The 22489-nt window shown below is 35.9% G+C and overlaps 1 protein-coding gene across 1 annotated transcript in view; it reads left to right on the top strand.

Annotated features, from left to right (window-relative positions):
- The window catches only part of LRP1B (LDL receptor related protein 1B), a 1301643-nt gene that overhangs the window by 1016890 nt on the left and 262264 nt on the right, over positions 1–22489 (top strand). Inside the window, exons 43-46 of the mRNA XM_040971988.1 lie at positions 13243–13435; positions 13722–13847; positions 17145–17273; positions 20103–20222. Of these exons, the coding sequence (XP_040827922.1) occupies positions 13243–13435; positions 13722–13847; positions 17145–17273; positions 20103–20222 (568 nt within the window). The remainder of the gene's footprint in view (positions 1–13242; positions 13436–13721; positions 13848–17144; positions 17274–20102; positions 20223–22489) is intronic.

Raw genomic sequence — 22489 nt, 5'->3', positions numbered from 1 at the left:
CCATAAGGTTGTAAATGGTTGTTGATGTTATGTTGGAGCTTTTAATTGATTGGGATGATACTTTGCTGGTTTTGTTGTTATTCTACAAGAAGTGTGACAGTTCTTGTTTTAAGCATGTTATTGAAATACAATATGCCTTCTAAGAAATGTGCAAAAATGTACAGTTAAATGGGTTTTTTCTCCTCTGAATGCTTTCATAAACAGCACCTCAATTAAGAACAAAGTATCGTTAATACTCAGAGTCTTCAGTACCTCTCCATCTCCATATTTTTAATGTGGAGAAAGAGGAGTGCATTGGTTCAGAGAAGCAAAATTATATGACATCCACACAATTTTCATATACTTCCTATGTATTAGCTTCCTCAAATAAGAGAAATAGGTATTATTGGTATTTCTGAGACTGGCTTATTGTACCATGCATAATAATTTCTGCTTGCCTTCATATTGTAGCTAATATCAGACTTTCATTCTTTTCATGGTAATCTTACCTTGAATACATGTATGTGTATATGTATAATACATTTTCTTTATTTATTCATCATCTGATGGGCAGGCATGTCCATTTCAAATCTCTGCTGTTATGAGTAGGATATTGGTATCTCTTTCTTATTCTGATTTCATCCCCTTTATAAAAATCACCAGGAGTGGCAGAAGTAGGTCATTTGGTAGATCTCTACTTAGTTTTCTGAAGAATCTCTGGGCAATGACTTTCATAATGGTTGTACCAATTTACATTGTATCCTCTGAACTCATACAAAGATATTCTATATTCTATTGTGTCACAAGTTTTGAAAAAATAGTGAAGTTATAAGGACATTGAAACAAGCTTTATCCACCATTTTTTTACTTTTTGTTGTTGATAAATTTGAATAGGCGAGACAGATGCAGAGAAAGAGAGCTCCCATCCAGTGCTCTACTTTCTAAATGCACCTAACAGCTTGGGTGGTACAGACAAAATCCAGGAGCTAGGAGCTCACTCTGTGTTTCTCTCACATGGCAGGTACCTAATCACTTAATCTATCACTTGAAGCATCCCAGATTGCACATTAACAGGAAGCAAAAGTTGAGAGCTAAAGATGGGATTCAAACCAAGTCATTTGGTAGGATATAGGTGTTTTAACTGGCATGTTAATATGCATGCAAAACATTGCTTTCTTAAAAAGTACAGAATTTTATTTTAACAATTACTTCTTAAGTAAATGTTGTGTGATGTGATTAAAACCAAAAACAAAAGTAAAATTCCTCCACATAGGAAGACGTCCAGTAAAATGCCATTATCTCATATATTTTTTTAAATTATTTGAAAAAATTTCTTGGGTCTCAGAAGCCGATTCACCAGAGCCTGGAACCAGTGCTGTGGCAAAATGGGTTAGGCTACCTCCTGTAACACTGCATCATCTGTGGACACCAGTCTGAGTGGGTTAGGCTACCTCCTGTAACACTTGCATCATCTGTAGACACCAGTCTGAGACCCCTTCCTGGTGAGACATTTGGAAAGGCAGAGAATGGGTGCTGGGGCACCATACCTATAGAAGAGATGTGCAAGAAATTTCTGCCTCCTGGCTTCAGTGTTGTGGCCTAATGAGAACTAAACTAGTGGGTGATATACTTTCTCTCTCTCTCTCCCCCTTTCGCGCTCGCTCTCTCTCTCTCCATCTAAGTCATCTTTTCTGTCCTGCTTGAAGGGACTTTAGGTTTGCACAATGTCAGGCTTTTCTCAAACACTGAAATGACAATTTGGGGGAAGGTGTATCCTGCTCTTCATTAGAGACCTATCCCTCACTCTCCTCATGAAAAAGTTGAAGACACACAGAATCTTAATATCCAGAATTGTAAGCAGTGCAACAGCAGCAATGCAGCAAAGGCAAATAAAGGTTTCTAAAGTGCCGCTGTCCAGGTCATTTGACTTGCTGGGTTCAAAAACTGATTTTAAATTATATCACAAAATTAGAAAACAGCATAACTCGTTCAGCCCTTGGGACTCTCGGCTGATATGTTAGCCTAAATAAATGAAATTTAAAGATTTCATCCAAGTAGACATTAAGTTTACTAAGAAAATGATCAAACATTAAATTTAAAAATTCTTTAGTTGATTGTGTATAGTTTATAATTGTTAAAAAAATTAAAATAAGATCCAATCATCTTTTTCTTATTGTTTTTATTTTTTAAATCTTTTATGCATTATTATTATCATCATCATCATTTTATAATACAGTCCCATAGGCCCCTGGGATTTCCCTTATGTTTTCCCCAATCTCCCTAATACTGAGTTACCCTAATCAGTAACATAGGCAGTGGCTTTGCCTCCTACATCACAAAGCTGGTCCCTGGTACGCACATCCTGAGCCACCTTCCCTGTGTGCTCATTCCAGGAATATTGCGATTGAGAGCTGAGTCAGGTGGTCCAATATGGAATTCAAGAGTCCCAATGGCATTTCAACCATTTGATCAATTGTCCTTCTAATAAGGCTAATAAAACACTCACTGCTAAAAAGCTTTATTGTGTTAAGAGCTACATACATTTCATTTAAAAATAGGATAAGATTTTCAAGTTTTTCTTCATGGTAGTAGTGCACATTTGAGATACATCACTTCATGTTTGGATTCTTACAGCTTCTTTCTTCCATTTGATCACCAGTTTGCTATGAACTGAGACCTCCACACTGTGCTGCTTTAACACTCACTGTGAACTTACTGTTTTGGTCTAACTCTGATGTGGTATGAATTATGCAAAATCGTTGTATCTCCCCTACAATCCTCACAGCCTGTATTAATGGCAGTTCTGTCTTCTGATTTTGTTGTTTCTGTTTTTAGCTATGGGAAGACTTCTTGATGATTACTGTGAAGTTTATTCATTTCAAAATTGGTCAGATGCCAAAGGAATTTGGGCATTTTGTATGTATCCATTAACTGCCTTGGAAGAAATCAAATATAATCATCATCCATTATTATTTTCAATATGTCTAATTTTTGAGTTATTAACTTATCACATCATCATTCTCCCAAGTCCAAAGCAAATTCAGTTATTTCTCTGAAATGTGTAGCACTCAGCCAGGGGCAGCCACATCAGGGACAAGTTGTTCTTTATCATAGTGATCACCGTCTGCTATTGTCAATTAGACAATTGACTAGCATGTTTGAAAGAGTCCCATATTCCTGTCTTTGAAACTAATTGATTTCTAGGTGTAGGAAAGACTTCTTCTAGTTTATAAAACTGAATATTTTTGTGTTTCTTGGTTGATTTTGGTGAGGTGCGAGTGAAGTTGCAAGATGTAAAAGGCACACAATGAATGACAGGGGCACTTCAATTTAACTGAATGGAATCACAAAAAAAGTGACTTCATGGCCTATATATAAAGACACGTGAGATTAAGTGTGTTAGGAAATATAATTTTTGAGGGAATGTGGATTGTTGTTTTGAGCATGAACCTATTTATACGATTCCAGGTTAAAATGCATGAAAATTATTCCTTGATGTGTTTCCATACAGTTAAGTTATGATGGCAAAACTTCTACACTGCAAATAAAATTCCAATGAGGCATTCAAGGTGCAGGGTTTGTGGACTTAAGATAAAATTATTTTAACATGGAAATAAACATTTATAAATTGATGGATTTCTCTTCTATGTTCCATATGGACTTTAATCACAAAAGAAATGGCTGGAGGCAGCTCAAGTACTAATGGACCCTATTGTACTCCACAAAACCAGTATGAGTAGTTAGAGATTGAGTTTAAAACTGGTTTTCCCCATTCCCTGATGTCAGCACAAGTTAGAAAATAAATTTTACGAAAACAGTTGTTGTGAGCTCTAGATGACAACATAGTAAAACTTTGATGTCTATATGACTCTCCATAAAGACAACTTTAGTGATTGTATCTATTAAAGGATTCATTCTAATTAAATCAACAATGTTTGAGTATCTATTGCTTAGTGACAGTTGAAAAATCAAAGAAATGAGCATGATTTGTGATTTTACTAAGCAGAATTCAATATAAATACAGTATATAATGTCTTATATATAAGAAATGAATTCAGAAGTAAGCATTGGCCTAAGCGTTGATACTTGGGAAGCATATGAGGTATATGGAATAACTCATCTCTGGGCCTGATTCCAGCTGCTGTTAATGCAAACCCTGAGATGCAGCAGGTGATGGCTCAAGTGTTTGGATGTATGTCAACATGTGTGAGACATGGATTAAGTTCCTGACTTCCAGCTTCAGCCTGGCTCTAGGCTTTCATGTGGCTTAGCTTCTGCTGCTATTAGGAGCTTCTGCTGTATTAGGAGATTCAACCAGTGTATAGGATATCCATTCTCTGTGTCTGCCTTTTTTTTAAAAAAGAGTTATTTATTTTTATTGCAAAGTCACATATACAGAGAGGAGGAGAGACAGAGAGGAATCTTCCATCCAAGGATTCACACACCAAGTGACCACAACAGCCAGAACTGTGCCGATCTGAAGTCAGGAATCAGGAACCTCCTCTAGGTCTCCCACGTAGGTGCACGGTCCCAAGAATTTGAACTGTCCTTTGACTGCTGTCCTTTGACTGCTGTCCTTTGACTGCTCTCCCAGGCTGCAAGCAGGGAGTTGGATGGCAAGTTGGCCACAGGGGTTAGAACCGGTGTCTGTATGGGATACTGGCACATTCAAGGCAAGGACTCCAGCCACTAGGCCACTGCACCAGGCCCATGCATCTGCCTTTTAAATAAATAAATTTTCAAAAGACTTATTTAGATGTTGAGTATAAAATAATCTAAAATTACCTAGAAATGTGCAACATTGTGCTCATTATATAAATTCTTCAAGATTCAATGTTTCTCGGTAAAGAACAAAATAAAATAACATTATGAAGAAAGGTACTTGGCCTATCAAAATGCAGGCTAAGACATATGCATCCCATATGGAATTGCTTGGATTCAAGCCCACGCTCTGATTTCAGTTTCAGCTTCCTAATAATGAGCTCCCTGAATGATGTGTCGAATAGCTGGGTGATGTCCACCAACTTAGTGGACCTAGACTGTTTTAGACTGGCTTCAGCTTAACTCAACTCTGGCTATTGTGGGTCTTTGGATAGTGATTCAGTAAATGAGAACCCTAAAGTCTTTCATGCTGTTTTCTGTTTCCCAAATAAATACAATTTTGAAAATATCTCTCACACTGATTAATATGAAGTTTAAATCATACATTATTAAGTTCTGGAAATCCTATGCCTTATAAACATGTCTGAAGTGTTAACTGGTGAGTTTCAAATACTGCAAAGGTAAATTAATTAATGAAAACCCGGTGGGCTAATGACAAAAATAAATTAAGAAGTCCTTTTATAAATACTGCTCTTCTAAGTGTCTTGCTTCTTCCTTTCTTCTCACTAGAAATAGAAAGGGCGTAATCATTTTACTAGAGCAACATGATAGATTTTGATTGTTATCTTTGGTATTTGGTGTTTTTTTTTTTAAGAAAACTATTTTTTTTTACTATTTTTTTATTATTTTATTTTTACTATTTTATTTTAATCCTGAAAGGGATACAATAGCCAGAAGTGGGCTTGTTTAAAGCCAGAACCAGAAACCTTTTCTGGATTTCTCACTTGGGTATAGATACCTAAGGATTGGACCATCTGCTTGCTACTTTCTAGGCATATTGGCAGAGGGCTGGATTGGAAATAGAGCATCTAGGACTCCAATCAGCATCTCTATTGGATGCCAGCACCATAAGCAGAGGCTTAACCTTACTACCATTGCATCGACCCCATACTCTTGATTCTTGTCTAATACAGTCTCTGTACTAGCAGCACAATAGTCTTTGATATTACAAAACATTACTGAGATTACAAACCTAATATGCATTAGTAAATGTCTGTTATTTTTCAAACAGATTGTTCTACTTGTCATGTAAAGAACATTGTGCCTTTCTCAACTCCTTCCAGGCTCATGGGAAGATCTTCTCCCCAGTGTCTGAGCCACAGTTACACTTGGCATATCCCCAGGTCTCCATGCTCCCACTTGCTCCTGACTTCGACACATATACACTCAGCTCCAACTTCCTTTTTTTTCTACTTGTTTATTCATGCACTTCTTCCCCAAGACAATCTTTCCAGATGGCATACTGAAGAGGTTATCATTTTTACAGTCTCGTGGCAAGCCATCTGCACCTTCTGGTGCTGAATTGTTTAAAAAATACTCATTAAAATTCAAAGCAGATACAAATTTGAAAGTTGTCCCTTCTAAAAGGGAGGAGAAAACATTGTCTTAACTCCAGCTGCTATTACAAAATCCCATTGCCTAGGAGGCTTAACTAATGCTCATTTACTTCTAAAAATTCTTGAGACTGCTTGAAAATCTGAGCTCAAGCTGTCAACAAAATTGGGTTCTGGTGAGGGTCGTCATTGTGCCTTAAAAATGACGGACTTTGTAATGCATTGTCACACAGCAAGAAGAGAGCTTTTCTCTTCATGTCATCACTTTTTTCTCTTTTCTGTAAGACATAAATCCTATCTTGGGAGTCCAATCCATGTGATTTGATGTTGGTTACCTCAAAGCCCTGTTTCCAAGTATCAATAGACTAGGAAAGAGTAAACTATTTCAAAAGAAATATTAAAGATGAATGCTTTCAATTAAGCCAATAAACTTACTGTATATTTGTAATTTTTTCAGATTTCCAATAATTTAAGAAATGTGTTTTAGCTCTTGTTTCCCAAGATTCTTATGCATTTGAGCACATTTATGTTTGTTTGTATGTGTGTTTGGAAGCATACAAATTATGTGAAAACCATAATGCTACAACATTGTGCCATGCATGGATAATGGTGACTTTTCTGAAGCAAAAAAGAACATAAGAAGAAGTCTCAAGTCATTTTGTGAAACAAGGTTTTACACTACAAATCAAGACTGCCATTTTCTTATCCTCTTTGGAGATAGTTGCCCTCTTACATTTAAAATTTGATTTTATCCGTGATTCAAAAAGCTTGAGTGTCCAGATGCCTGGCACTTTGACTCTATGGCACCTTCTCCTTTTTGGAAGGAAATGAAATTGGCAAATTATCTTCTTAGGCATGAGTAGAGAGGTGGAATAAATAGATGAAAAGCTCAGAATTCTATGCCATAATACTTCTGTTGGCTTCTGATTTTCCAGCCAGAGGTTTAGAAAACTTTTAGTTCAGTAAGCCTAAGAGGCCAGGCATGTGGGGCAGTACAACGCTAAAGCCTCAAAATTAAAAGCACTTAGGCTATGTCCTGTATTTGGCTATTTCTTACACTTTGATTGGAGAACTAAGGACAGCTTTCAGAACACCTGTTATCTTTGAGAATTGAGGGAATGACTAGGAAATATGAAGGACATTGAACTTGTATCCTTTCATAGCAGTTTATAAAGATCATGCTCTTTTGAGTAGTGGGTGGTGCCAAAAGTAGGAAAAAACAAATCAGTGATATAAAAAATAATTTTTATCGCCCTCCTTCCACTCTTTTTCTTGCTATATACTCGGCTCTGTATACTTCCATTGGGAAATTGCTTTCAGAGGAAATGCTGGACTGCTGTAGTCTTGCTCCATTCTGGCTAAAATTTTACATTTTCTTCATTTCTTTTTATTTTTTATCTATTATTTTTAGAAATTCTGATTTGCATGTAATTCTGTAAATTTAAATGGGGCATAATGCAGTATCCATGACATTTACAAAAAAAAAGCCAATTAAACCAAGCAACTAGCCTTTCTATTTGCCATCATTTTCTTTGAGTTTGAAGCCCACAGCTCCTTTCTTCCAGGTCGTTATACAATGTGTCACACATCCTTGTCTTCAGCTGCCCACGGTCTTTTGGAACATTCGAATCTGTCATGCTGTCAGACTCTAGTTTGGAGTCAATTATCCAACTACCTTCTGTATTTCCATCTTCTACAAATTCCAGTCTCTAGTAATCATATTGAAAATCCAGATGGATATTTTTTTACTATCCAATGTGAGAAAGAATTTCATGTATTTTCCTCTCCTTTTCTCATGGTTTAATATTATTTCTATGATTGATTTATTTTTATTGGAAAGGCAGATTTAGAGAGAGAGAGGGAGATACAGAGAAATATCTTCTGTCCTCTGGTTCACTCCCTGAGTGGCTGCAATGGCTGGGGCAAAGCCGCTCTGAAGCCAGGAATCCGGAGCCTCCTTCTGATCTCCCATGCGGGTGCAGGGTCCCAAGGCTTTGGTCCATCCTCGACTGCTTTCCTAGGCCACAGCAAGGAGCTGGATGGGAAGTGGAGCAACTGGGAAAGACCTGGTGCTGATATGGGATCCCAGCATTTGTAAAGCAAGGATTTAGTCACTAAACCTTCAGACTGAAACCTAAATTTTTTGCAAAAATATTGGAATTTTTTCATTTTACATAGAAAATGATATTCCATTGTGTATATCTATGATATGTTTTCTTTTCTTTTTTGAATAATTTGTTTTTATTAGAAAGGTAGACACACAGAGAGGAGGAGGTAAAGAGAGGAAGATTTTCTGCCCAATGATTCACTCCCAAAGTGGCAGTAACTGTCGGAGCTGCGCAATTCCAAAGCCAGGAGCTTCTTCTGGGTCTCCCACACAGGTACAGGGTCCCAAGGCTTTGGTCCGTCCTCGACTGCTTTCCCAGGCCACAAGCAGGGAGCTGGATGGGAAGCAGAGTTGCCGGGACATGAACCGGAGCCTATATGGGATCCTGGTGCCTTCAAATTGTGGACTTTAGCTGCTAGGCTACTATACTGGGCCCTGTATCTAAATTTAAGATAAACTTTATTCACTGTTTTTCTGAAAAGTTGAGAACTATCTGGTTAGCATAATTATGATTTAGATTTAAATGAACACAATAAATTTAATTATTCTATAATAAATTCATTTATTTTCTTATATATTCTAGATTTTCATACATATGCATACACAAACACTCACTAGCCATGTGTCTATCATATCCTGCAAAGAAGGAACCTGTCTATGACTGTTACAAGTTTTTTCTTGTCCTTGCAGCTCTTTCTACTGTGCACTGATATACTCCAACCCCAGAAAATCTTGTTTCTTTTTTATTCTGTATAAGTTCCCCTTCTTGTGAACTTTGAAGATTTTATTTTTATTGGAAAGACAGATTTACAGAGAGAAGGAGAGACAGGGAGAAAGATCTTCTGTCTGTAGTGTCATTCCCCAAGTGGTTCCAGTTGCCAGAGCTGCGCTGGGCCAAATCCAAGAGCCAGGAGCTTTTTCTGGGTCTCCCATGTGGGAGCAGAGTCTCAAGGCTTTGGGCCATTCTCTACTGCTTCCCTAGGCCACATGAAGTGAGCTGGATGGTAAGTTGAGCTGCTGCAGCATGGACCAGAACCTGTATGGGATCCTGGCATTCAAGGCAAGGATTTGTTCTCTAGGCTATCGTGCTGGGCCCATGTTTGTAATTTTTTTTTTGAATGAATGGCACCTTTCAGGATGTATACATTTTTCATGGTTTCTTTCTCTTACAACAGTTACTTTGAAGATTATCCATGTTGTTACATACAGCAGAGATGAATCTGTTTGCTTTTGCTTAGTAGTATTCCTATTGGACATGTTTTTTTTTAAAAAAATGATGATACTTGCTAAATAGTAGAAGAGACTTTGTTCAGGAAATATTCAAAAGGTATGAGAACCACAAAAATGAACTTGAAATATTGTCATTTGACTTCCTGACACAGAGAGAAGGGAGATGCACACATGTAGAAGCAGCAACAGCAATTTGGTTCGTTGTTGTTGCCCCAAATCCGTGAAATGATTGGGGCAAGGCAAAGTAGAAGCCACAAATCAGAAACTCAATCAAGAGCTGCCATGTGGGAGAAACAACACAAAGCCTTAATTGCTGTGTTCCAGGATCTGCACTAATGTTACATAAGCTAGAGTCAGGATCCAGAATTAACTACAGAACATAAGTGCTCTGATAGGAGAATCAATTGTGTTATCAGCGTCTTGACTGTTAGGTTAAACTTCTTACCCTGCAATGGAGTTTAATAGCAGACAGAGAATAATCTTCACCCTGAATAAAAAGAAGATTGCAGGAAAATGGTAGCTAGTGACCAGGAACAGGACTTGGTACCTGGAAGAGCAGGTGCTGCTAGAGGCAGGGACATTATCAGCTCCTCTGCAGGATCTGGGCAGTTGGGGAAGGGGCTTTGTATTTCAAATCCACAGGTTCCCATTATTTCTATCCAGGGAGGAACCTGTGGTTCTGATATATATATCTGAGTTCCTTGGGGCTATATTTTATGAAATGGAGCCCCAAGGAACTCAGATGGACAGAGAGGGTTTACAGTGTGCTTTGCCATAGCCTGGAAGAGTGGTGCGGATGGATCCTGTATTCAGTGTTAAATCTCATGATCAAATGGATATACAAGCTTCCCTCCACCCTCAAAGACCATCTGAGGAAAATGACCGATCTGACCTAATAGGATTTTGCTATAAGTTGGTGGTGACCAGATTTCCCATGGAGGAAAACACTAACTGAAGAATTTGTTCTGAAATTTAGAATGATCAGGAAGTAAGAATGGGAGATTCTGAGCTGACTTAAAAGGAATTATGCTGAAATTGTCCTAAGGACATGCCCACAGACAAGGTATGGTTATAATGACCTTGGAGGATTCAGTGTCAGTTTTGGTGAGAGCAGCTTTGTTAGTTGACTATACCATGTGTTTGTGCACTCAACTGTACAGATGTTATAGTATTTTTCAGTGGGTGCCCATTATAAATAAAGCTGTTGTTAACATTTATTTACAAGTCCCTGGATAGCTGCATGGTTCAATTTCCTTCAATAAACTAAAATATCTGACAATAAACAGGTAAATGCTGGCTGAAATTGTAAATTTTGAGAGAACATTAAATTTGTTTTAAAAAATTGTTTATGTACCATGAAGCTCCTGTAAATTGTTTCAGATCCATGAAACCTGTAATATGGTAAGACTTTGGTTTTATTCACTCTAAAACTCATCAAGAGATAGTATGCAGGGATGAATGCAATAGTGCAATAGTTAACCATGACCTGTAATAGCAACATCCCATATGGACACCATTCTAGTCCTGCTTTGACCCCTGGCACCACATGGTAGATCAATTTGAATATCAGCTTCGTGGATTTGACCTCGCCCAGCCGAGGTTGTTGGTGCCATTTAAGGAGTGAACCAGGGGATTGGAAGACCTCTATCTCTTTCCCTCTCTGTCATATAGCCTTCCAAAACATAATATATATATATATATATCAAGACAAAGTATAAACCATGAATCATAAACTCAATCCAGACAGAACACAGAGCCTTGAGCCTTAGCTGCTGTATTCCAGGATCTGCATGAATGTTAAGCTAGAGTCAGGATCCAGAGTTAAGTATTAAACATATGTTCATATGCATGAACATACATATATGTAAAAGAGTATATTATTATAATTTGATTTTCCCTAATGTATAATAATGTTAACCACCTTTTTACATGCTTATTTGCATGCATGTGTTATCTACTTGAGTAAATTGTCTTTTCAGAATTTTTACCTATTTAATTGGGTTAATACCATCTTCAACTTTAGACGTTTCATATCCTTTACACTTTCATATAAGTGCTAGAAGTAGTTTATCAGTTTCTGCTAAACTTCAGGTTAATTTTTAATTTTTTTGACAAAAAGATTTCTTATTGTTTATCACTCAAAAAATTATTTATTTTTCTTTAAAGAAATGAAGCACATTTCTTATATTGTATTATTTTAAACTCATGTTGTGTCTTAAAGAATAAGGCTTTATTTATTCATTTGAAGGGCAAGGTTGCCAAGAATTAAGGTAAGAGAGAAAGAGAGAGAGAGAGAGAGAATTTGAATCTTTTCTTTACTGGTTCATTCCCCAACCCACGTGGTCACAACAAGCCAGGAGCTGGGACCTGCTCGAAATCCCCCATGTGGGTGCAGAGCTCTAAGTGCTTGGGCCGTCTCCCACACCATTAACAGGGAGGTTTGTGGAAAGTACAGCAGTAGATATAAGTTAGCAAAATGGGGAGAAATGTCAGTTTAACAGTAGCTAATTTTACAAACCATGAGAAGAATGTATCTCTGTTCATGCTTTGTTAACATCTCCTAGAAATGTTTTACATTTTTGGGTTTCTTAAACAGATTTTTGTGGTTGCTCCGACTTATTTCATTTCATTCCTGTTACTATGATTCTTTTTAAAGTTTTACCTACAGGCTATTTATTGTTAGTATATGGGACTGTAAAAAATATAACAGATTTTTATATTAATCGTGCATCACACATACTTAGTATTTCATTTAGTTCCAGGAGATTTTGTTTTTGTTTTGACACAGCAGATTTTTAAAAATGCATTTTATTTCATCTTTTATTTTGCCCATAAGAAACTCCAAAATAATGACTAAAAGAAGCAAGAAAGATAAACTCTTCATTATTCCTATATTTATTTGTACATTTGACCTTTTGTACGTTTGTAAAAATGTGCTGTCTACATTTGATTTTGCCACTCATGTCATAACCTTTCTAAAGAAAATACCTGAATCTTCAAGATCTTTATGCCCCCTACCTCTTTTTTGAGAGTTTAGGATTATCTGTTATAAATCTTGTAATTTCTTAACAAAAAAAAGAGAAATCATTTGCTGATGGTCATAATGTCCCTGACTTTGTGGTTTTCACTTACAATACTAACAGTTTTGAATCATTTATGAAAATCAAATGATGAAGTAGAAGTCTAGCACAAACATCTTTCATTTAAAAATACAAACTCGAAAAAGATTCCAAACTAGAAACAGTTTGCACGTAAGACCTCAGGTCTAAATTCTCTCTTGACCCCGTGTGACAGTGTGCAGTCAAAAGGCAGACATACTACAAATAATGTATAAAAATAACTTCAGGCTATATGTATAGAATGTATATGAAATATTGTTGAAGAATTTCATGTGTAGAGTTGTGTTATCCCCAAGATATCTCATTATACATATGTAAATATGCTGAAAACCCACCAACATCTGAAATATTTCTGGACCCAAGCATCTCAGATAACGGGTGTTCAACTTTTTTTTTTTTTACTTTAAATAAACACACTGCATATGCTAATCAGAAAAATTTTAAAAGTCCAATTATGGTCATCTGTGTAGTAAGGTATCTTTATTATTATTCCTTAAATGTAAATTAATCTCAAGCCTTTATTTTTGAAGCAAAAACATATTTGGGTATATAAAAATACCTTCATTGTAAAATTATAAAATTTATTTTCCAGGTGATTGTTAAATCTGGGCCAGGGACTTTCCTTAGTCTTGCTGTTTATGACAACTATATCTTCTGGTCGGACTGGGGAAGAAGAGCTATCCTGCGTTCCAACAAGTACACAGGAGGAGACACGAAGATTCTTCGTTCTGATATCCCACATCAACCAATGGGAATAATAGCTGTTGCCAATGACACCAACAGCTGTAAGTTTAGATAGGAACCCAAATATATGTATTAATTATGTAACATAGAAGAAGGTTTTCCATGCTTTCCAGTAATGCTTGATTATTTATTTACTGTTTTTCTCCTAGTTCTTGGAGATATATTTTAAGACAGGCCTATGAAAATACCAGACACAGGTTGTCATGCATAATTTATCACCTCAGAAGCAATTCATTTTAATTTTTTGTTTCTGGGATTCTATTCTACCCCTCTATGAATCAATATGTAACAGAGATGACATCATCCAATAAGCCTTTTTCATTGCAGGTGAACTTTCTCCATGTGCGTTATTGAATGGGGGTTGCCATGACCTGTGTCTTCTAACTCCTGATGGGAGAGTGAATTGTTCTTGCAGGGGGGACCGAATATTGCTGGATGACAACAGATGTGTGAGTAAGTAAAGACAACCTCAATGGGGCATAATATCACTGCACAAAATGTCCTATTGAAATGTTTTCATGTACTTATGAAGTTATACTTCTCTTCACTATTGGTAGCTCAGTTGGCTTACGTCTCTTTTCTATTTAAAACAAATAATAAAAACCTCAATGTGCTATTTTTCTGAAATATGGCACTATTGCACAGATAATGATAACCAAATGTGTGCCAAATATTTTCCTCAACAACTGACGTATAGAAGGGTTGGTATCAGGTACTGAAGTACTTGAATACAATGATCATCTGAAAATTTGTAGCTGTGACTTAGAGAATCCACTCAATTACAAAAATAATTAAAGCTGAAATAAACCATTACGCAGGCAGTAGATCAGTAGTCTTGCAGTAAAACCACTCTCAGTCCATCACAGTATGTAAATGAGAGCGAATGGCTCATGCCGCTTATTTGTAATCATTTCCAAACTGTTAATTAAGAATGTAACATTGCAGTCTTGCATGATGTTTGTGCCTCCCAAAGGCATCACAATCTCTAATTAGTACCATTACAATATACACTTATTAACAGTTAGGTTTTTAGACCATTTTCAAAATAAAGAATCAAATGATCCAATATTGCCATGAAAAATGAGGAAGCAACATGTAACAGGTTAATTTCGTTTTGACATTAAGATTATCTGCATATGAAAAAGTGGAAGGAAATAACTCATCAAAACTTGGTGAACAGATTAAGAAGGTTTTGATTTTTGATCATTTTTTTCTCTCCTCATTTATATCCTCCTTTGTTATCTTTTCATCGTAGACTGAGGTGTTGGGCATGTCTGTATTGTAGAAAGTGGAGATTTTACTTTTATCTTTAATCTTTTGTGAGCACAAATTCAGACAGACACACATTATGTATATTAAATATGTATACATGAAAAATTTAAGAACAGAGGCATGATTTCTTACTTTGCAAATTATCACATCAAAGGTGCCTATTACCCAAGAGCAAGAGTTGTGTTATAATAGGCTTTCAAAAGCAAACAAAGGAATGATGCAACTGTGTAGTAATTATAAGTGCCAAGAGCCATTTTCACTAATTTGGACCACAAATTCCCACGTTTCTTTATCGCTTAACACTTCCCCTACTTACTAGAGAATTTGTTTAAATTCTCTCTTTTCTTTTGCCTCTGTGGTTTCAGCTGTAATGATCTGCATCTGATGCCATCTGTAAGCCTGGAGTGTTCACTGTATATTGGAATCATGCATGTTTCTTTCACAAGTCACTACCAGCCAGTAGGAAAGCAGTGACTTCAATCAAAACAGCAAGCCTTGTTTGTGTACAGTGGAGACCTGTCCTGGTTGTAAAATATATTAAATATCACTGCCCCTACACTGCCACCTGCTTTCCTCTTCTGATGAGAGCAAATGAATCAAACAGAAAACTATCATTTTAAACAAGAAGCATTGTATTCACATGTGATTGTAGAGTGACAGTGGAGTTCTCCCAGATTACAAAGGCCGACTGTGTCCATTGTGCATTTATATTGAAATCCTGTGGTCTAGCAGAGAGATTGAAATGCTCCTCTTGATTTCTTCTTGTCAAATCCATCTTTAGGAAATAAAAATGTTTTCTGGAATGTCTATGTCCACATCTGAATGAGTTCACCCAGAGCTGTTCATAAATGTTAATGGGAGCATTACCAGGGGCAAGGTTATTTATTAGCTTCCACCTGAGGGCAAAGGAAGAAAAGTCATTTGTTGTCATAACTGTTGACTAAAGGATTAGGCAATTCCATTCTTCACAATGTTGTTAACCTTATCGTCATGCATAAAGAAATAGGAAAGGAAAATGTAATTAGGTAAGAGAGAAAGGGCAGATGAACCATCTTGTTTCTAGCACAAAGCATTCAATAGTATGTTATCAAGTAAATGTAACAGAGCAACAGTCATGCTTCCACAATTTTTTTTAAATATTGAAGAAAAAGTGAACAGTATTTTTCTCAAAGGCATCATGGTTATAAAACATGAAGTAAGATATTTACTATTATAACAATTTTTTCATTGGAAAGAATAAAGTACATAGGACATGCTTATAACAAAAAAATATGTATATAATTTAAAAAACACAGACTGGAAATATACAAGGACTTTCAATCAGCAGCCAAATTTTATTCCCTCCATGATCTAAAGTTATTGTATCTTGTAATAGAAGTGCCTTTATTAGTACCTGCCCTTGTAATAAATGTAATAATAATTTTAGGTTTCAAATTATTTGCTAGCTTGTTTAAAATAATATTCTACCTTATATACTAACTGACCAGTGGTGGTTACACAGTATTAGGGAAAAAAATCTTTGCAAAATACTACTGCTATGCTTGTCACACTTCTGTACAGACTACGTTTAGCTGAATCTAGTTATATTTATCTATCTATCTTGATCTACATTCAGATAAAAATTATCTTTGAAAATAATAAAGAATAAAACTTTGGAGGCTTTGTAAATCTTGACCTATGCTTAGCAAATTAAGGCAAATCATGAAAAAAAAAAAACACTGGTTTTATTTTTCTGAATATCCTTTGATCTAAAACTTGTTCAATAATGCAGTGGTCTGAACAGCAGTATATACACATTCTAGCTTACCACTGTCTACCACCAGTTCAATGTAGACTCAGGTGCACTGCATGGAATAGCTGTCTTACGTTGCGGGAACATAGGGTTCATTCCCTGTTATCTATTACACGTGGATAGAAAACAAGGTAACTGTTTATAATTTTATAATTCTAGTGATTCTCCCCAATAAAATTTGCTACCACAGAAGTTGAAACAGAATATTAATTTTAAAGTGGAGCATAAAGGGACTATTCATTTTATTAAGATGATTTTATATCAGACAATCAAAAATAGGTAATCTATGTGCTAGAAAATGAAAATGCATTGAATAATATATAACAGACTCCAGTGAGCAAACATAAAGCGCTCTCAATATGTACAATTTTATTTACTAGTTTTTCATAAAAATTGATTTTTTAAAAATTGTTAAGTCTCGATTCATGAATAATTCTATCCAAATTTCAGTTACTCTTTCTCCATACAGACAATAGCTGAATAATTAATGCATGCGAGAAAAGTAGTCATATTACTCCCTTCACCACCAAATATTCATCTGAAGGTGAAGAATCACACAAAAAAATTAAACACCGCTATTATATAAACTTTACCTTTTATTTTTTTTTTTTACTAAAACAAGCAAAACATTTGCTATGGTATCAGAAAATGCCCTTGTACAATATATTGACCTTTTGTTTCTTCAGTTAAAAATTCTTCCTGCAATGTGTACTCGGAGTTTGAGTGTGGGAATGGAGAGTGCATAGACTACCAGCTCACATGCGATGGTGCTCCTCACTGTAAGGATAAATCCGATGAAAAACTGCTCTACTGTGGTAAGCGTCCAACATGGGATTGGCTCGTTTCGCAGGCATGTGTCAGGTTCATTAGGAGGGTGTGGTCTGTGCATTTGTCCTTATGATTGCTATGAATGGCTTCTTTAATGATTATTATTAGCATGCCGAGCTGAGGAGACTAATGTGGATGTCCTCACATTAAAATGAAACACCTTCTTTAACATCTCCTAACTATGATATTGCTTTAAAAATCTCCTATTTGTTTTTCACTCTTGAAATCCGAAGAGGCCAGCATGATGGCTTAACTAACCAATCTTGAGCCCGCATGTCCCAGGATCCTAAATGGGTGCCAGTTTGTGTCCCAGCTTCTCTTCTTCCCATCTAGCTCCCTGCTTGTGACCTGGGGAGGCAGCCAGGGATGACCCAAAGCCCTGCATCCATGCATCCATCCGGAAAAACTGAAAGAGGTCCTGACTTCAGGTTGACTCTAGCCATTGTGGCCATCTGAGGAGTGAACCAGCAGATGGAGGATCATTTTTCAGTCTCTTTTCAGTAAATCTGATTTTCCAATAAAAATGAATAAATATTTTTTTTAAAAAAAGAAATGCATAGTAAAATAAAGTAGGCTTTTCCTTTTTAGCTGCCTACCTACTTATCTTTGGAAGCAGATTTAAGGCTTACATTTCTTAAACTGCAGTTCATAAGCATCCACAATCTGTCGATGTTGCTGGCATCAAATACCCAACATCCTTCAATCATGTATTCCTCGATTTGAACCTAATTCTTTTCTATTCTGTTTCTTTCTACAACATAAGGAGGAGGACCAATGCGCTTTGCTTCAACGGCTAATTGCTTTAGCCTTAGGAATCCCACCAACTGTAGCTCTGTGGTTTCAGAGCCACATATGATAGATGCCCTCTTCCTCTCTCTTGGAAGTAGGCATTGGTTTTTATATCCTACAAGTCAGCTGAGAGATACTTTCAATGCAGTAATATTTCTTGCTGGAATTTTGTCTTAATACAATAATCAGTAGTTACCATATAATTGATTATTTTGAATTTTTCTGATTGCTTTCCCCAATGCCTTCAATAGCACTGGGACTATACACTATGCACAATCTAAAAATCTGTATGTGGAAATGCTGTATTTCACTTCTATTTCTTATTTTTTTTTCTGTTTTCTGTAGTCTTTGTCCAATAATTGTGGTAAATAACTTTTTTAAAAGCTGACATAAGGAAGATGGATTTTGGGAAGTCTATAGGCAGTCTACATTACAAACTAACATACCCACAGTCAAATTGTAGTAAATTTGATTTTTCCATGATTGATATTTAACCAATACCATAGCAAATTTATCTCAATGCATTTTTGATGAATAGCTGTATCCTATATAATCTGAAAATATTAAAGCAATAATATGTTATAGCAATAAGTTTGTAAGTATTCATAGTGAATTAGCTTAAAAACATTAGCAGAAAATATGCAAGAGTCAGCATTTTTGTCCACTTATTTCTTACTAAATGTGTTCTTAATTTTTATTTACTGTAAGTCCTTTAAAATGTAAAATATTTTATCTCAAGAGCCAAACCAAAAACTGTTCTAGGCTAGGTTTGGCCTATCAGTAAGAATTGCCAACTATAGGTAGACATCATTGGTATTGGAATCACATCTGAGATTAAATCTTTGTCCCAAAGCTGGTGGCATATGGCCAGTGTGACCAACCAAATGTGCCTCTGTATGTTTTTACTTCTGACTGTAAAACACTTATCTCTAATGTTGGTTGAAAACACTATAAAAGCAAATGTGTGTGTATGTATAAATGATTCAGTTTGTGTTCACCAGATGATTACAATGATAAGGGACTTTAAAAAGTTAGTGATAAGAGGGAATGAGCAGTTAATGTGTTTCTTGGCATGCCCTCATGCCCTATCAGAGTGCTTAAGTTCAAGCGCCACCTCTGCTCCCATTGTCAGCTTGTGCTAAGCATCACAGGAGGCAGGTGACACTGAAGTAGTTGGACCTCTTCCTTATATCTGGGACAGTGAAACTAAGTTTTAGGCTCATGACTTTCACCTGCCCCAGCCCTGGATGTTGCAGGCATTTGGGGAATGAGCCAGGAGAGACAGCAGTCTGCTGTCTTTTTCTATCTCAGTATATTTGCCAATCAAAGACAAGGAAAAAAATCAAAAGAGGAATATAAAGTTTGCTTATTTTGTTACAGAAATATAAACATGAGGGATCTCCAAAAAGTTCAAAACAATATCAACTGTGAGAATTTTATATATGGTTTTCAAAAAATCTTTGCATCAAAGCTATCTTATTTAATTCCATCTCATATAAACATTTTAAAGTCTCCTCATATTATTGCAAATGGTAGCTTCTGGCCCAAAACAATGAATGCAAAGCAAATAGAATTGAGAAGTCATTTTTTTTCTTCCTGTGAAGACTTATAGAAAAATTTAGATACTTTAAGGGATATTTTTTTATTATAAAGTATATTTGGATTCAGGATGAAGCAGATGGATGGTAAGATATTTTTCTTACTTTTCAGATGGAGAACTTTTTCTTTAGAATTGAGTATGTTTTATCTGTTTAATTCTGTGTTGCTTGATACAGTGCCAGAAACAATATTGTGGGTGTCATTCTAACTCTTCAGGTATGAATTGCTGAAGTTAAAAAACTAAATAGCAAAGGCTGTTTACTGAATGAACCACTTCTTGGAAAGGCATGAGCATTCAATCCAACACTCAGAGTTTTTAGCACTTCCTCAATCCAGCCAGTGTGAATGAAACCTTATCTGTGTTTTCATTGAATAAAAATCTTTGCATATAACCCCCCAGTTTTAAATCTCTGCATCTATTTTATAAGAAAACAGAAGCTGTAGAAGAGGATTCAAGCCCTGCTATAATCGCAAGTGCATATCTCATAGCAAGTTATGTGATGGTGAAAACGACTGTGGTGACAACTCTGACGAGCTAGATTGTAAAGGTGAGTACTTTTCTTTGTAAAATGATTGACTTTTTAATTTATTTAAAAGGCAGAGTGGTACAGTGGGAGAGGAAAGACAGAAAAAGAGATCTGGGCATCTACTGGCTCATTTGGCAAATGACTTTCATGGTTATGACTTATGTAATGGAGACTAACAACCAGATGTGAGGATACAGTGTGGTATGCATCTCTGTTTCCAGACAAAGATGGACTTGCAGTGAAACTGTTTATATTATATTTTGACAATAGGATTCTGGACTCTCTGCCATTGTCCATGCCCGCAATGATGAACATATGACTGAGTATGAAGAACTATATGTTAGTAATGATATAAAGGAACTGCGGGGGGCGGGGGGGGGAATTGGGGAGGGGATAAGGGAATATGGATCTGTATCGTAAAGTGATAGCAATAATACTAAAATGTGGAAAAAAAAATTGAAGTTGACTCTTAACGTGTCAATAAATAGGGCCAAACGAACCGTAGGAAAACTTTAAGCAAAGAAACTAACACTGAAATCTACCATAACTGGATACAGTTTGGGCCAGGATGCCAAAATCAAGGGGGAAAAATTCACAGAAGTTAGAGGGGATGACAGGAAAGTGGTTTTGGTTTAGGGACTTACACTTTGTTTTCAGCAATGGAAAAGTCAATCAAATTTTAAAGTGGGAAAATTAATTTAAATTATAAATTCTACAACTGTGTGAATGAAACTGTAATATGAAATCACAACAGGTTATCACAGCACCAAAATTAAGAGGCAGAGGATAGAAATGCAACATTTTAGAAGGTGTCATAAGTGAATACCTTTTTTGTTGTTGTGATTTTTGTCAGTTCCTCTTATTCTGCCTATTTGCCAAGATTCCGACTAGATATTTATCAAAAAAAAAATATATACATGGTGAACAAATATACTTTAAAAACTGTTCAGTACCTCCAACCAACAGTGAAATATACATAAAACCTCATTGAGGTTTTATCTCATTTCAGATAGAAAGACTATTATGCAAAATAAAATAAAAAAATTTCCCAGGAATAATTTGTAGAAAATGAAACATTCATACTCTGTTGGTAAGAATGCAAATTAGTCTAGCAATTATGGAGGCAAGCATGCAGGTCCTTCACAAAACCTAAAAAATCTACCATAAGACCCAGCTCTCCCAATTCAAGGAATACATCCAAAAGAACTGAAGTCAGTTTGTGATATGCACACCTGCATTGCCATGTTTATTATAGCATTCATTCACAGTAACCAAGGTAAGAAATAACTCCATGCTATCCATTCTGTGGATAACAAAAATCTGGTGTATATATGTGTGTGTGTAACATGTGTATATGTTTGCAAACAATGCTTTTAGAAAATTAGGATAATTTTTATGATACAAGTCCATCGGCTCTGGGATTTAACCTCCCCCATTCCCCGAATTCCTTCCTCTTCAGTGATTTCCCCCATATTATTACAATGCATAGTTCTTCATAATCAGTCATAAATCCATCATGCTATTTAAATATATCCTGACATTATGGGTATGGAAAGTGACATTTAGTCCAGGATCCTATTGTCAAGATATATTTAACTGTTTCATTGGGCGTCCATCTTTGACATCGAATTAGAGATACATAGTACATTGTATCATCACATCTACATATGATAGTCCCTATTACACAGTTGATATACATTTCCTTAAGTGAGAAGCCATAAAACAAAATCAATAACAGGAATAAAGTTAAAAATTTATAACACCATGAAATTAATAACACTCTACTGAATGACCAATGTGTTACTGAAGAAATGAAAGAAAATAAAAAACCTTCTTGGAGAAAATTATGCCATTGTATAATTTATGAGTCAATGGAGAATTTAATGAGAGAAAAGAAACTATTTTGAAGAAGTGAAAGTAATAATAAAAATGTCAAAATCCATACTTGCAGCAATAATAATATTGAAAGGGCTATTGATTTTATATTTTTTATGAAAGTTGCCTTATATCAGGGAGACCATATGATATTTGTCCTTTTGAGATTGACTTATTTCACTAAGTATAATGGTCTCTTGTTGGGATTATTTGGTTGCAAATGCTATAATTTCATTATTTTTAATGGCCAAGTAGTATTCCATGGAATAGATGTATTAGTTCCTTTATCCACTCCTATTTGGATGAGCAGTGGATTGTTTCCATGACTTTGCTATTGTAGATTATGCTGCTATAAATACAGGTTTTCAGATCCCTTTCTCATATGCAAACCTCATTTTCTTTGGATATATTCC

The sequence above is a fragment of the Ochotona curzoniae genome, unplaced genomic scaffold (genome assembly GCF_017591425.1).
Source record: "Ochotona curzoniae isolate NIBS_2020 unplaced genomic scaffold, NIBS_Ocur_1.0 contig_2210, whole genome shotgun sequence".
Taxonomy (NCBI): domain Eukaryota; kingdom Metazoa; phylum Chordata; class Mammalia; order Lagomorpha; family Ochotonidae; genus Ochotona; species Ochotona curzoniae.
The sequence above is the reverse complement of the archived record's forward strand: the minus strand, read 5'-3'. Positions and strand labels throughout refer to the sequence as shown.